A 16,250-nucleotide genomic window follows, 5' to 3' on the forward strand; every position below is an offset into this window, starting at 1 on the left:
AACGTCTATGCTCCTGACTGTAAGACGAGTTGATAATTAATGCATCATAGTAAGGTTGCAAGATTGTATTGGGAAGTATTCTGAGTGATTACCACATAATTATGGGATTCTTAATGAACAGGGATAGAAGCAGGGGTGGGATTTTACTGGTTCGGACTGGTTCTGGTGAACCGATAGCTCCGACCATCAGCTGGGAGCGAACCACTTCGCTCTGATGATGAAGTGGGCCTGCCTGCCCGCCCCTGCGCTTAACTCACCTATATCTTCTCAGCTGAGCCGCGCAGAAGAGCGGATTGCCATGCCTCGGCTATTTGCCTCCCCAGCGGCAAAATTGCATGTGCGTGCAGTATTGTTGTTAAACTGGTAGGATCTCACCACTGGATAGAAGAATATGTCATTGCAGGTTTTATCTATTATCTTCATATGCAAGGATTAAGAATGGTTGGTACTAAGTTAGTACTAAGCCTATCATAAACTGAAACATCAGCATCTATAGATTTAGAGAATGATAGTAAAGCATGCATAATCTCAACCTAGTGCCTGAGTAGACTATAACTTATTGCTTTTCCCTTCTCCACCCATTGATTGAAATACTTTCAGGCACTTGGAGTTTAGCAATGCCATAACATAATACTGGACTTTGTACATTCCAAATGTATTTGCTAGGAAAGCTGTCTGATTGTAAGAATTCTCAATCCTACTGCCAAGTGTAATCAGCATATGTTAGGTGCGGCTCTCTAGACTGTGAGTGTTCGTTTGTGATTTTCTTTGTCTCATCCTTTTAAAAACAGTTGATGAAAGTCTCAGATGCGAGTGAAATGTTCATTGTAAACTCAGAACATAAATTTGGGAGTTTCGTTTAGCAATACAAAGGAATGCTTCTTTTTCTTTTGCCTCTAGATAATAGGCTAGATTTAGATTGCTCGAAGGAGCCTTGATGAGTGCCAGTAACTGTGTTGTCACTTTGGCAAGAAAGAGCAATTCTAAACACTATCTATTAAATTAAAAGCTGTTGTTCATTAAAGAACATAATGTAACTGATTATTCATTAGCGAACAAGTTAATAGTAGACTGTTAATCAAATGTATCATGTTAAAGCAAGCCAGAGAGAGGACGAGAGATCCCCTCTGAATTGTTTGGAGACTAAATTTCATAATTCATTCATTAGTTAAAGGATTTAGTTTTTTAAAAGTTTTGCAGAATGGGTATACTTGGCACCTAAATAATTGATAAAAATTGGTATGAAACAGACATTATACCTGCCCTTTGTGAGTAACACAGATTCATATTCAATCTGTTCTGCCTAAAAAACAGCCATTCTCGTGTAGTATGACAGTGTCTTTGGTAGATAATACAACCACCACCATCATTTTAGCCATTGTCTATCCACTGCAAGATGAAGGCCTCTTCCTCCAATTGGACCTGAAATACAATGGTGTCATTGATCCATCTTGCTTTAGGTCTCTTTCATGGACGCTTTTTATCAAGTGGGATCCATTCTATAACTCCCTTGGTCCATCTGCCTTCAGTTCGTCTTGCTATGTGACTAGCCCATTTCCATTTCAATTCTTCAACTCTTTTGATGATATCATAGATAGTTAATGTAAGTGTAATCATCTCACTACCTCCTCAAACATATGAAAGAGATGGGAGAAAGATATGCTCTGAAGTTTCCTCTGTGCTGATTTTCCAGAGGTTTGCTTTCTCCCTGTTGCTATGTCATGTTCAGAAGACCATGGTGGAATTCCTAGGCAACTTTCATTAGAGAACTGAGCTTGATGTTGTGCATTGTATGTTGCATCATCCTAAGTTTGAGATGAGATAAGATTGCTGAATGATGGCTCAGTGGTTAAAGATGTTGAGCTTGTCAACTGGAAAGCTGACAGTCCAGATTCGAGACCTGAGCACTGAACGATGGGATGAGTTCCTGTTCTTGCCCAAGCTCTTCAAACCCAGCAGTTCTAAAGCATACAAATGTGAGTAGATAAATAGGTACCACTTCAGTGGGAAGGTAACAGTGCTCCATGTGCCTTTGCATATAGTCACGCTGGTTACATGCCCACAGAAATGTCTTAGGACAACACTGGCTCCCTTGGCTAAGAAACTGAGATGAGCATCACCACCTAGAGTTGGACATGATTGGACAGGGGAAACCTTTACCTTTACCTAAGTTTTGTATTATTTGGGATGAAAATTTCCAATACAATCTATCATAGGCTATTAAAAGAAAGTGCATATACCGGTGTATGAATATTCCCTAACAAATGAAAATGCGTTTTGAGGGGTTTCCATGCTTTTCTTAACTTAAAAATATCTTCTACGCCTTTTTTCTTTTCCATGGTAATTTTTTTAAAGTCTGTCATTATAGGCTTAATAGAATTACTTCATTTTGGTAATTATACTAATAAACGCTTCTGTCCATGACCTTGAAGTGCAGAGTGAAAGGGAAAAAGGTCTGTTGATATAGATATGGACGGGATGAAACTGTTTAACAAAGCGCCAAAGTGTACTTCCGTTTAATTTATCTGAGATATCTGAAAATGTTTATGGATCTTTAATTTTTATTCAGAAGACAAGAAGGCTTCTTGTTAAATCCAGTTTCCTGAGAGATTTTTGTTAGTGTGCTGAATGAACTGTACAAAGCAGCTATATTAGCTTGAGAGGTATAGAGAGAATCAATAGACTTATAAAACTGCATAGAAGGTTTTTTTTAATGGTTTAAACTCTATTTTTTCTAGTAGCTTTAATATCAATACCCAGGACTTTTCTTTGGCTTCTGCTATTCCAGTTCTTTATGCGTAACAGATTTTGTTCTTTTAAACTGGAGTGTTAATGTATCCCGCAACTATTTTGTAAATGTCTTTATTAATCTTAAGCACCTTTCCCCCTCTTTTCCTTATGTGTGAAGCTTGTGTTTATAGAGTGTTTTAAAAAATGCCTATGAAATCATAATGGCTGTTCAGATAATGGTGTTGCTCTCTGTGCTTGGCTTTTTGCTTGCGGATATTTCATTACTCAACACCATCACTATGAGTGAAAATTGGATTTGCTTCCTGTTTATATACAGCAGCTTGCCCTGCCAGTTTTGGTGGGGCTATGTTTTTTTCCCTCTTGGTCGTTCCATTATTAGAAAATTATTGTTGTTTTTTTTCCTGGTGTTACCTGTTGGTGTTTCCTGGTATGAGTTGCTGGAGAGGATATGTTCAGTGTTCCAATATTCGGGGGGCTCCTACAAAGACGAGAGGGTCAAACTATTTTCCAAAGCACCAAAAGGCAAGGCAAGAAACAATGAATGGAAACTAGCCAAGGAGAGAAACAACTTAAAACTAAAGAGAAAATTCTTAACAGTGAGAGCAATCAACCAATAGAATAGCTTGTCTTTAAAAATTGTGAGTGCTGCATCACTGGAGGCTTTCAAGAAGAGATTTGACTGCCATTGGTCTGAAATTGCCTGAAGTGATAAGGTACCATATTTTTCGGTGTACAAGACGCACCAGAGTATAAGACGCACCAAGGTTTTGAAGAGGCAATTTTTTTTAAAAAAAAGTAGGGAACTAGATAGAGGGATAGACAGGGAGAGAAACAGAGAGAAATACAGTAGGTAGGGAGAGAGGGAGTAGTTAGGTAGGTAGGTAGATAAAGGGATAGAGAGAGAGAGAGAGAAATAGAGAGTGTAGGTAGGTTGGTAGGTAAAGGGATAGAAAGAGAGAAATACAGTAGATAGTAGGGAGACAGAGTAGGTAGGTAGGTGGAGAAAGAGATAGAGAGAGAGAGAAATAGAGAGAAATACAGTAGGGAGGGAGGGAGGGAGAGTGTGTGTGTAGGTAGGTAGGTAGAGGGATAGAGAAAGAGAGAGAGAGAAATACAGTACACAGGTAGGGGAGAGAGAGAGTAGGTAGGTAGGTAGGTAGATAAAGGGATAGAGAGAGAAATAGAGATAGAGAAATACAGTACACAGGTAGGGGAGAGAGAGAGTAGGTAGGTAGGTAGATAAAGGGATAGAGAGAGAAATAGAGATAGAGAAATACGGTAGGTAGGGAGAGAGAGAGAGAGAGAGGAGAGAGAGAGAGAGAGAGAGAGAGAGAGAGAGAGAGAGAGAGAGAAGGTAAGTAGCAGTGGTGGGATTCAGCCAGTTCGCACCACTTTGGGAGAACTGGTTGTTAACTTTCTGAGCAGTTTGGTGAACTGGTTGCTGGAAGAAATCATTAGGGCAGATAACCGGTTGTTAAATTATTTGAATCCCATCACTGGTAGGTAGCTAGGCAGAGGGAAAGAAAGAGAGAAATAGAGATAGAAAGAAATATAGTAGATAGGCAGGTCTTTCTGCTGGCACAGCACTTGATCAATGTAATTCTCATCAGTCAGTTAAAGAGCTTTCCAAAAGGAAAAAAAAAAGTTTTTGCACGCTGCAAACCTCCCAAAAACAGGCCCGTTTTTTTTCAAAAAAAAAAGAAAAAAAAAGACATGAATCGCCCTGGGGGGTGGGGTGGGGGCTTGCAGAGTGCTCCTGGAGGGTGGGGGCCCCCAAAACGAGCAAGAAATGGCCCGTTTTTCACAAAACCGAGCCCGTTTTTGTCACAAAAATTACATGCATAGCCTTATGGAGGCTTATAGAGTGCTGCTCGGTGCTGGCGGGGCGAAGGCCTGTTTTTTTATTCATTTCTGCCCTCCCCAGCCCACATGAGCTCTCTGAAAGCCCCCATAAGACTATACACAGCCATTTTGGTGAAGGGCTGGGGCTTCGGGAGGTGAAAAATGCTGTATTCGATGGATAAGACGCACCCAGATTTTCAGCCTCTTTTTTGAGGAAAAAAGGTGCGTCTTATACTCCGAAAAATACGGTATCTTGCTTGAGCTGTGGGTTGGACTGGAAGATCTCCAAGGTTCTTTCCAATTCTATTATTCTATGTTATATGTCTTTTTGTTTCCTTTTTAGCTTTTTTATTATCTTGTTTGAATGGTGCGCAAATATGGTTTATTTCTATGTGTCTATTGACGGCTGATTTGTCTGAATGCCAAGTTTCCTGGAATTCCCTAGGAAGCTTAACATTTAGAGAAATGTCAGCAAGAGAAGCATGCTACAGGTCCTGTCTGTCAGACAACTATATGATGGGTTAGAGGGGGCATGCCTTCTCTGCCATTGTGCCCACCTTATAGAGCATTCTTTCCCCATCAAAGTTAGGTCAACTACATTCCTCATTATTTTCCAAAAGGCTTTCAAGGCCTGGCTTTGTTATTAGACCTGGAGTCTCAGGGAACCAGTGAGATTTTGAGGGGACTCCATTGCTAATTGAATCGTGTGTGTCTCTGTGTGTGTGTCCGTGTGTGTGTGTGAAACTTTTAAAGTCTAACTATCTTTGACAGGTTTATTGTTTTATATGTTTTTTTGCTCCATGCCACTCAGTCACTTCTTCTGAGAGGGGAGACAATATAAATTTGATAAATAAACCACTAAAGATAAAACCCCATCCTCACTGCTAAGAGAAACTTAAGATTTTCTGTGAGCTAATGATTACTATGTAGTCTAAACTGCTCCATTGTGCTCCAGAAGTCAAATAATAGTACTGAACTTTGATGGACTTTTTTCCCAACTTCTTTTATCAACCTGTATTGAAAAAAACTCTTCATAAAATTTACACTTCAAAAGATACAGATATTTGTATATTCTAACAGCTATTCACAAGTGTAAACACATTGCATTAGTCCCTAAGTTGAACTATAAAAGTGGTGGACCAAAAGTCAAAGCATTTTATAAAGGTAAAGGTAAAAAGCCGTGGTGGCCTAGTGGTTAGAATACAGTGCTGTAGGCTGGCTCTGCTCACTGCCAGAAGTTCAATCCTGACTGATTCAAGGTTGACTCAGCCTTTCATCTTTCCGAGGTCGGTAAAATGAGGACCCAGATTGCTAGAGCAATATGCTGATTCTGTAAACTACCTAGACTAGAGAGTGTTGTAAAGCAATGTGAAGTGATATATAAGTCTAAATGCTACTGCTATTCTCCTGGTCCAATCCTGTCTGACTCTATAGGACAGTGCTCATCTCTATTCTTAGCCAGCGGAGCCAGCATTGTCAGAAAACAATGGTGCATGGAACTCCACCTTCCCACCAAAGTGGTACCTATTTATCTACTTACATTTGGAAGCTTTTGAACTGTTAGATGAGCAGGAGCTGGGGCAAGTAACAGGACCTCATACCATTGCGCTCAGGTCTCAAACTCAGGCTGTCAGCTTTCCATCTGACAAGCTCAGCTTCTTTAACCACTGAACCTTGTACTGAACTACTACTGGTTTTTCCCCTCATGTTGTCACGCCTTTGAAGTGGGCCAGGTCAGCGAACAGACACCACAGAACCTGATACAATTCTGTTGCTGTGAGATAATTTTGTGTTTCTTTCTCACTATTTCTTCCTTTTTACACAAGCTAATTGTTGTACACCTTCTTCAAGACCATCCCCATAGTTTTCTATAGATTGCTTCAATGAATGGGTTTGTAGGACTGCTATATTTCGATTTAAGTTTTTGGAGAGCCTTGTTTACATCACCAGAAGGATGGGTGAGAGCGGAATCAGTGTAAAATATATGAAGATGCCTATCAGAACAGGCTGCTGATAGTTGTGCTACAGGAGAATAATTAAGTAGGGCCATAGAACCAATAATGGGGAGAGAAATGTGGATTAAGTCTGTCAGGGAGTAGAGACACTTTTTCTCTGGGGCCTATGGAAATTGTGACCCCTCTTCTACTAGCTGGGGGAAAATCCCCATGCCCCGACCTTTAATGGTACCTATCAGCTGCCCTCAAAAGTACCTGGTTCATGCCTGAGTAAAATTTTGTGTAGCATTAAGACCTCCAAGGTGCAGCAATTCTGCATAGCACTTTTCAAAAGGAATAGCAAGACATGACATTGAATGGATTTTTCCAATGCTGTGCTTACGGGTAGGTATAGTTGCTCTGTGCCAGCTGCTTTTCTTTTGTGTAGAAAATTGTCAACCAACGCGTGGTGATAACTGTTAAGGCAAGGTTTCCTTTAAGTCAGTTTCCACTCTGGAGAATTCATGGACTCATCCTTGTAGTTTCTGTGGTCGCAGTAGAGATTTGGCCATTGGCTTTGTGTGGGTCATTTTCATTATTATTATTTCCCAGTTTGTCCCAGAGCACTGTCCTTTCCTAACGACCTACTTTCCAAGTGCAAACCAAGTCCGACCCTGCTTAACTTTTAATTAGGTGCATAAATGTAAACATAATATCATCAAGATGTTTGGGTTGCTACCATTCCTTGTATTTTGCTTTCTACCATGCTCTTTTTTTAAAAAATATGCATGTGTTGATGTTTGGTGAGAGAGTAAGGGTTTGTAACTAATCCTATCACAAATAGACATGGCAATCCTGGTGGTTGAAATATCAGCTGTATTTAATGGTAGAATAATTGGTCTCACATAATTAAAATGAGTTTTAAAAGTTTTTTGCACAAAAGAGTACTCGCCATTTCAGTTCTGTTAAAAGCAATCCAGAATGGGCCTTTGTTTTGTTTTTATTTTGTTTTTTCCAGTCACACTCGGCTCCTTATTCAGCTTCAACTTTTGAACAGTTTGAGCTAGTCTCTGGCCCCGTTTCCAGATAAAGGTGGTTATCAAGCTTTGAAATTTTCTTCTTTTTGTAAATATTAAGGCCCAGGGAGCAAAATAAACGGCTATATTGTGGATTAAGTGAAATATCTCAAGGCTGTGCTTTTCTGATAAGTGAACCTGAAGTGACCTTTCTCAGACACAATTACAGAGCTGTATGTTTTTCCTTTAATTTCATCAGGGGTTTAATTAGTATACAAATAAAACTTCTCTTATCTTCTTTTCTACCTAATTGGCCTGTCTTCCCTTCGATACAAAGCATGTGAGAGTGGGCTGTAATTAGGGTGACCGTGTTAACCTCCCCCCCTTCTCAAAAGCACTCCTGCCTCAAGGCCCAAAAAACGGCGCTTTGGATTTATTGCTTTGCAATCTCGGTGATTCTCCCCTAGGCTTTCTCATGAGCAGAAGGGCTTTGGGTGCTGCCAGTTCCCACTGCTTAACGGGGATCTTCATTCTTCTCCCCTCTAAATGTTTATTGATTATCTCACTGTTCCACATGCGGCTTCCAACAACTTAATATCAGGTGACAGTCAAGAGAGTTTCTCCAAGTAATTAGAGTTGAGCATTGGGGGAACAATTAGGACCGGCGTTATTAAACTTGATTTATCCTATTCTCTCCTGAACACTTTCTGGGATAGCAGAGCATCACCCTTCCTCAATCTATCCTGGTTGAGAAATTAGTGGCTAACCTGCTGCTTATCATTGTTTGCTTGCTGCCTGGAGGCCCACCCTCTTGGTTTCAGTCATTCAGCTGGAAATATTAGAGTCCATAAAGTTTATTGGGGGTTTTAATTAGATCAATCGGAAGAAAAGGATGGTGGAGGGAAGGAGGAGGAAGATTTAGCAACTGAAAATATGTGACTTCAAAATACTGCAGACTGTGGTCAAACAGTTTTAATGGCTTATCTTTAACCCCTGAAGATCAGGACTTAAATATAAAGAAGAAATTTTCTTCTGAAATCATTTATGGAGTAGTAGGGGTGACTGGAAAGAATCTGTAGCCAGAACATTATTTTGTCTATTTATATCATGGGTGGTTTATTTAATGGGTGTCCAGCCTTTTGGCTGCCCTGGGTCACATTGAGTGAAGAGGAAATATCTTGGGCTGCATATAAAATATATAATATAGTTAATATATATATCAATCGTATAATATTGTGAAACGTTTATGATCTTGTGGAGCCAAATTACTAGCTGTCTGTGGGCGCCTATGACCATGGACTGTGGGTTGGATACACCTGCTTTACTTGGCTTTAGGTTTTCACTTTAGGTCTTGTAACAGCTTATGTTAATGCCTTGTTTTCAAAAGCAGTTATCACCTCACAGAAGTACTGATGGTGGAAATAAATATTTGATGCATTTGTATCTTCTCAAAGGCAATTTAATATCCTTCACCTTGATATCCCAAGAGAATCTGTGTGCTAAATTGGGACACCATTATTGATAACTGTGTTCTCTGATTGATTGACACTGGTAGGTGCTCCACCTTCAGGAGATGATAGCTTCAATACTTATCTTAAAAGTAATTAAGCAAGGATGCAGAGTTGCTCCTTTAATTGTCCATTTTTACAGGAAGTCCTCAACTTAGAACCATTCATTTAGAACTGCTCCAAGTTACAATGGCCCTTAAAAAAAAGACTTACTACTTGCACTTAACATCCATCACAGCATTCCCAGAATCACATGATGAAAATCTGGGCACTTAACAATTCTCATGTACAGGTAGTCCTCAAGTTACGACCATAGTTGAGCCCCAAAATTTATGTTGTAAGTGAAGCATTTGTTAAGTGACTTTACCCCATTTTACGACTTTTCTTGCCACAGTTGTTAAGTGAATCACCGCAGTTGATAAGTTAGTAACAGGGTTGTTAAGTGAATCTGGCTTCCCCATTGACTTTGCTGGTCAGAAGGTTGCAACAGCTGATAACATGATTCTGGGACATGACAACCATCATAAGTATGAACCAATTGCCAAACATCTTAATTTTTTATCATCTGACCATGGAGATGCTACAACAGTTGTTAAGTGTGAAAAGTTGTCATAAGTCACTTTTTTCAGTGTCGTCGTAACTTTGAACAGTAACTAAATGAACTATTGTAAGTCGAGGACTACCTATGTTTACCATGGTTTCAGCACCCAGGGTCATGTGATCACCAGTTGCAACTTTCCCAGGTGGCTTTCGGACAAGCAAAGTCAAAGGAGGAAGCTGGATTTGCTTTGCGACTGTGAGTCATTTAACCGCAGTCATTCATACAACAACCATTGCAAAAAAAAGGTCGTAAAATTGGGCACAATTCATTTAACAACTGCCTGCCTTACCAATGAAAATTCTGATCCCAACTGTGGTGTACAAGTCCAGACCTATCTATATCAGCATCATCATTCCAGCTTTGTCTAAAAGTGAGTTTTGCTCAATAAAGCTGGCCAATAAATCTACATCCTCCTTCCTTCCTTCCTTTCTGTCTGTGCCGCAGTCTTTGTGTCCAGGATACAATGTCTAGAAAGCAGAACTTGAAATCCTAAAACATTTTGCAGTGAAGAAAAATTGGCTGTCGGTTATTGCAAAACAAAAGTGGTTCAACTTACAAAGAGGCATGCTGTTTGCACAATTGGCACAAAAATGGTTTCTATGTTGAAAAGTCAAGGATTTTAAATTGGTGGAGGGGTTTTCCTCTACGTCTGGAAAGAAATGAAGTCCAAGCTGAAAAGATTTATAATTCTATAATTTAGTGGCAATAAATTTGTCCTAATCAGGGATAAAATGTTGAGGGTTGTACTTTATTTTCACTGTTTTTCTAGTGACAATGACACAACGGCCTCAGAGGTGAGTAGAATAATCCAAATTCTTAAGAGCTGTGCCATAATTCCTGCTGTGCGTCAAATGCTCTTTTGCATTTGGAATCTGGTCTTCCCTCCATAATATTGGGACACAGTGGCTCAGTGGCTAAGACGCTGAGCTTGTCAATCAGAAGATTGGCAGTCCGGCAGTTCGAATCCCTAGTGCTGCATAATGGAGTGAGCTCCCATTACTTGTCCCAGCTTCTGCCAACCTAGCAGTTCGAAAGCATGTAAAAATGCAAGTAGAAAAAATAGGACCTTTGGTCTTCCGTGCGCCTTCACCGTTTAGTTATACTGGCCACATGACCATGGAGATGTCTTCAGACGGCGCTGGTTCTTCGGCTTTGAAATGAAAATGAGCACCGCTCTCTAGAGTTGGGAACGACTAGCATATATGTGCATATGTGCGAGGGGAACCTTTACCTTTACCTTCCCTCCATAAAAGGCCACATGAGAGCTTGTTCATTAAAGTCCTGGAAAAATTATCCTTTTTGATAATTGATGCTATGGAATAATCTCCCCGTGGAGATCCGTACCCTCACCACCGTCCAGGCCTTCCGCACAGCCCTCAAGATCTGGCTAGCCCGTCAGGCCTGGGGATAAGTTTACTTTCGCCCCTCCCGAATGTCGAGTGAATGTTGTGTTTTACTGTTTAATTTACTCTTGTTCACATTTCTTTTTGTATTTGTCCTACACTCCCTTTCCCCTTTTATTGTAAGCCGCCCTGAGTCCCCTCAGGGAAAAGGGCGGCCTATAAATGTGCAATAAATACCAAATACCAAAAACAAAACAAAAAAAACCCCCAAATTTTGAAAGGATTTCAGACCCAGTTAGTCCTATCAGTAAACTTTGTTTATTCCTGGAAGAAAGGTGTAACTGCAGATTTAAATTGTGGTTTGTTACTCCAATTCTTGTTGCTGGGATTTAAAAGAGCAATTTTAGAGACATAGTGAGTCCTTGACCTACATAATGGTGGCCTCTACAGATAGTCCTCAACTCATGACCACAGTTGGGGCTGGAACTTCTGTCAATAAAAAAGTTAGAAAGATTTGCAAAGCATAAATATGTGTATGTTACCATCGGTGTGTGAAATTTTATGGAATGCCCAAGAAATCTATAAAATGCTCAAAATGGGACGTCAAAGTATGACATGCTTAATATTTCACACATTTCTGGGCATTCTACGCAATGGCAAAAGGCAAACTGATAAAGTAAAAAATATTCCTGCTAAAATTCCATTCTAGCTTTCCTTCTTGCAACAAATAGGTCAATACTAGTCTTTTTCTCTTGGTTTTTCAATAAGAAAGTCCTGTACTTTATTTTGCATTTTGTCCTTCATTTTCATATATGTCTTTCCAATAAAGGGTTAGAACTAGCCTAACCCTAACCCTTTTCATGACTCTCCTTTCATACTTTACCAAAATAGTTCTTGTCAATCTGCATAATGGCTAGGTATTATATATAGTGCCTACAGATATTTCATACTTTTTCTAAAAACATCACGCATTCTATAGATTTCCTAGGCATTCAATACAATGCCAATGTCAGCGTTCCAAATATCATGCAGGATTAAATCAGAGTCCAAGGCAAAGCTATCCTTAAGGTTCCAATTTAATAAGACAGACATGTTGGCATCGTGCTATGGAATCCCAATACTGGAAATGACATCAGAATTCCACCCAGTTAAAAGTTCATGATCTTGTCCCCACACCCACAATCCATCACATGGTCCAATCTTCTTCTTCCACGCTGTCATCCACACCCAGCTGCTTCCGGTCAGGTGTACTGGTGCGGAGACAAAGGAGGACCTTGGCTTCTAATAAAGAATGAAAACAATACATTCCACAATCTCACTCCTGTCTGTTCCCCCCTCCCATCAACTATACTAAAGAAACAGCATAATGAAATAAGAGAAAGTGTGGCAGGCCAAAATTCTAAAAGGAATATAATTGCAGACCTGACAGCCAGCTTTTTACGTATTGCTGGTAGCATATACAGTACAATTCCTGGCTTCATTATAACACTTTTTAATTTGTCCATAAAGCATATAGGAATTTATTCCAGACACAAAAAACCTTTAAGTAAAGGTAAAGGTTCCCCTCGCACATATGTGCTAGTCGTTCCTGACTCTAGGGGGCAGTGCTCATCTCAGTTTCAAAGTTGAAGAGCCAGCACTGTCCGAAGACGTCTCTGTGGTCTTGTGTCTGGCATGATTAAATGCCGAAAAAGCACAGAATGCTGTTACCTTCCCACCAAAGGTGGTTCCTATTTTTCTACTTGCATTTTTACATTCTTTCGAACTGCTAGGTTGGTAGAAGCTGGGACAACTAACGGGAGCTCACTCCATTATGCGGCGCTAGGGATTTGTACCACTGAACTGCCGACCTTTCTGATCAACAGGCTCAGCGTCTTAGCCACTGAGCCACCGCGTCCCTAGAAAACCTTTACTAATCGTCATAGTAGCAAAAATAAAATTCATTTATGAAAAAGCATCTTTAGAAATTATCTCTTTGTCCAAGTAAGTATAAATGCCATAAGGAAGAAAGCATATTACCATGAAGCAAATATAGTGCTGACATTAGAAGAATGTCTGTAACAATTGTCAGACCGTCCAACACTTGAGAAAGCCAAATAAAACGAAGCTTTGAATTGAAACTGTACCACAGCAGTTCAGAACCCTTTGAAAAAATATAACCTTACAGCAATTCATATAAAAGACTTGTTTGCATTTTGCATGCAAAGTTGTTTAGTGGTTCTCCTTTGGGAAACAGTTTGCATTTTATCCATCTGAACTAATTTTCTAGTTGAAGCATTGACTATTAGAGCCTATCCTGGAGCAACCTTGAAGGAAGAGAAACTATGCAATCCATTTTGAAAAATGACAAAAATGTGTATATCGTAATGTTTATAATTGGAACTTTACTGAACAGTTAAAAGAGCTGTAGGATAGGTAGGGTTTCCTTCCCCCCCCCCAATTACTTCTTCTATTTCCTGCTTTTCCAAGCAGCAATTTTCTTTGTCTTTCCACCTATGGATCTAGATGCTCCATGTTCTTTGCTGTGGGAGACTATTTTTTGTAGGCTTCCCATAAAATCTAGCTATTGCTCTTGGAGCAGAATCTTGGACTACTCCGACCTTAGGTGCAATCCAGCATAATTCTTCTTTTAATTCACATTAATGAACCCTAAGATAATACGTATATATTTATGGAGCGCCTTTAGCATATGTGTTCATGTACAGATCGGGACAGTTCTTGTTTTTATTATTAATATAAAACAGTTAAATCTGCAACGTTCTGGATGTTTAAGAGGAATCCTGTGCTATTTTCTTCTTTGAAAATAGCCCCAATCTATTTCACAGTCAGTCTGTATTCCTCTTTGTTTAATAGCCTATGGCATAAATTGAAGTTAATTATCAGAGCTGACAAGTAACTCTGTTTTCTGTCTGCTCTCAGAGTCTCTCCGAGGCAAAGATGGAGCTGAGAAGAAAAGATCAATCTTTGCGTCAGCTCAATAGACATCTTACCCAGCTGGAGCAGGACAAGCGTCGGCTGGAAGAGAGCATCCATGATGCAGAGAGTGCCCTCCGCATGGCAGCCAAGTGAGCACGGGGGGCCTTGGGGAGATCACTTGAAACAGACAAAAGATCAATTCTTACTTTCATGCAAAGGATTTTTAGTCCTGGATAATGCAGCGCTGGAAAACAAAAAGTACAGCTGCCTGTCTTTGAAATGGTAGTAAAAGATCCTATTGAAGAGAAAGAACTTAGTTCAAGATATTAATGGCCCTTTTCAATCATTTCAATGTCCTCGAACGGGTCATGATCAACAGAAGCATGAACTTGTCTTGAGTTTTGCCCCTAAGGTCTACCTGGGTTGAACGAACCATCAAAGGTCAAAGTGGTTTTGATGGGAAGAGACATTAGTATATGCTGGTATAAATGATAGTTGAATGGTACAGCACATGTATCAAAATACTCATGTACCTACAAGTACACCAGATGTGGTGTTCAACAGATTGTGACCAATTCTGAAGAACTGGTAGCGGAAATTTTGAGTAGTTCAGGGAACCGGTAAATACCACCTCTGACTGGCCCGCCCCACCATCTATTCTCTGCCTCCCGAGTCCCAGCTGATTGGGAGGGAATGGGGATTTTGTAGTAAACTTGACCTGGAGTGGGGTGGGAATAGAGGTTTTACAGTATCCTTCCCATGCCACACCCACCAAGACATGCCATGCCCACCATGCCACGCCCACCATGCCACACCCACAGAATCAGTAGTAAAAAAATTTTGAATCCCACCACTGAAGTACACATTGGCCCTGAGGTTGTAACAGCGCACAAGTACAGTCATTCTTGTATCTCTTGACTAAAAACTCAGAATTGGCAAGTAATAAATGAATAGAAAAAGCAAGCAGCCCATTGTTCTTCTAGGGCAGTGATGGCTAACCTTTTCGTTGCTGCGTGCCGAAAGTGCACTACATAATGCAATACGCATGTGACCCTGCGCATACGCCCACAACCCCTGCATGTGCCTCCTGCTCCCCCACACATGCATATGCTGCCCCCATGCTCCCCCGCTGCCGTGCATGCACACATCTCCTGCATGCCCCCGCACCCCAAGCATGCGCAGCAGAGACCCAATAACCAGCTGGCCAGCGGGAGGGCACACGCATGCAGGGTGGATTTGAGCTGGGGCAACGGCTCGCATGCCTGCAGAGAGGGCTTTGCGTGCCATAGTTCACCATCACGATTCTAGGGTAATCAAAACAGTCTATACCAGAAAGTACACCTAGTACAGCTTTCATACAAGACAAAACCAGCAACTTTTCAGCAATATTTACACAGACAAAATAGCTTTTTAGATACGTTCCCTGTGTCAAGTTTTTCTTCAGATTTAAATGGGTAAAAAAGCGTTCCACTAAAGATTAGGGCAGATAAAAACTGCATGAGATAATCATTGTTAGTCCATGCTTTTGAATCATAGACCATGTAGAAAACCAGGTGTTATCTAGATGTACCCACATACTAGCACCCAGAAGATGCTACAGTGTTTCCAGAGACTTTCACATTCATGTTCCACCAAATAGCCTATGAGTGAAAAATATTTGAAGATAGAAAGGTTTCTTCATCTGCACAAAATGGATTATTTTGATCTAGCTGTTTCCTTCTTGCTCTCGTTCTTTCAGTGGTGCCAAGAAAATTGAGGTTACACAGCCACTTCATCTATCTGACAGGTTTTTTTTCTTACGTATTTAATTCATGGATTGATGACTAAACAAGAGCGTTTTTTACTCCTCAAAAATTCTTATTGAGTTGTACTTGTAGAGAATTCTAGAATTTTTTTCAACATTTTCTGAACTTCTGGAAGCATGTGCAAAAGTTCCATAACAAAACTTAGAAAGACAGTCATCCCTTCATCCCTTCCACTGCTAACACTTGATACCCTTTATAAACTAGACGTGATATTAATCAACTGTATGCAAGAAACATAGAGTTGACTCTAAAGCAGCAAAAAAAGAATGGAAAGTATTGCTTGTGCTAGTTACTTTGTAGTTAATTCAGCTAAACACTTTTGTATATGACACTGAAATTACCTGAAGACGATAAATTTTGGGGCAAAGGCAATGATGAATGTCACATATAAAAGCTGCTCTTCAGCTTCTGTTCAAAGAAATAATATACAGTTAAAAATTAAATTTATAATGGAAATGGTGATAGGTAACTAACAAAAACATTCATTATAAAAATAGACCACAATACAGGAGTAAAAGCAACAGAATAAAACTT

The 16,250-nt window shown here is 40.1% G+C and overlaps 1 protein-coding gene across 7 annotated transcripts in view; it reads left to right on the forward strand.

Moving 5' to 3' along the window:
• The window catches only part of CCDC171 (coiled-coil domain containing 171), a 274,987-nt gene that overhangs the window by 108,413 nt on the left and 150,324 nt on the right, over positions 1 to 16,250 (forward strand). For 6 of the 7 annotated variants that reach the window (XM_087716105.1, XM_087716103.1, XM_087716104.1 and 3 more), the window contains one exon: positions 13,915 to 14,060. The exons of the other annotated variant lie outside the window; for it this stretch is intronic. In XM_087716105.1, coding sequence (XP_087572231.1) covers positions 13,915 to 14,060 — 146 coding nt within the window. The remainder of the gene's footprint in view (positions 1 to 13,914; positions 14,061 to 16,250) is intronic. 7 annotated transcript variants of the gene reach the window in all.

This window comes from Thamnophis sirtalis, unplaced genomic scaffold, assembly GCF_051295495.1.
Source record: "Thamnophis sirtalis isolate CommonGarterSnake01/CBP01778 unplaced genomic scaffold, rThaSir2_p1.2 scaffold_5, whole genome shotgun sequence".
NCBI classification, from domain to species: Eukaryota; Metazoa; Chordata; class Lepidosauria; order Squamata; family Natricidae; genus Thamnophis; species Thamnophis sirtalis.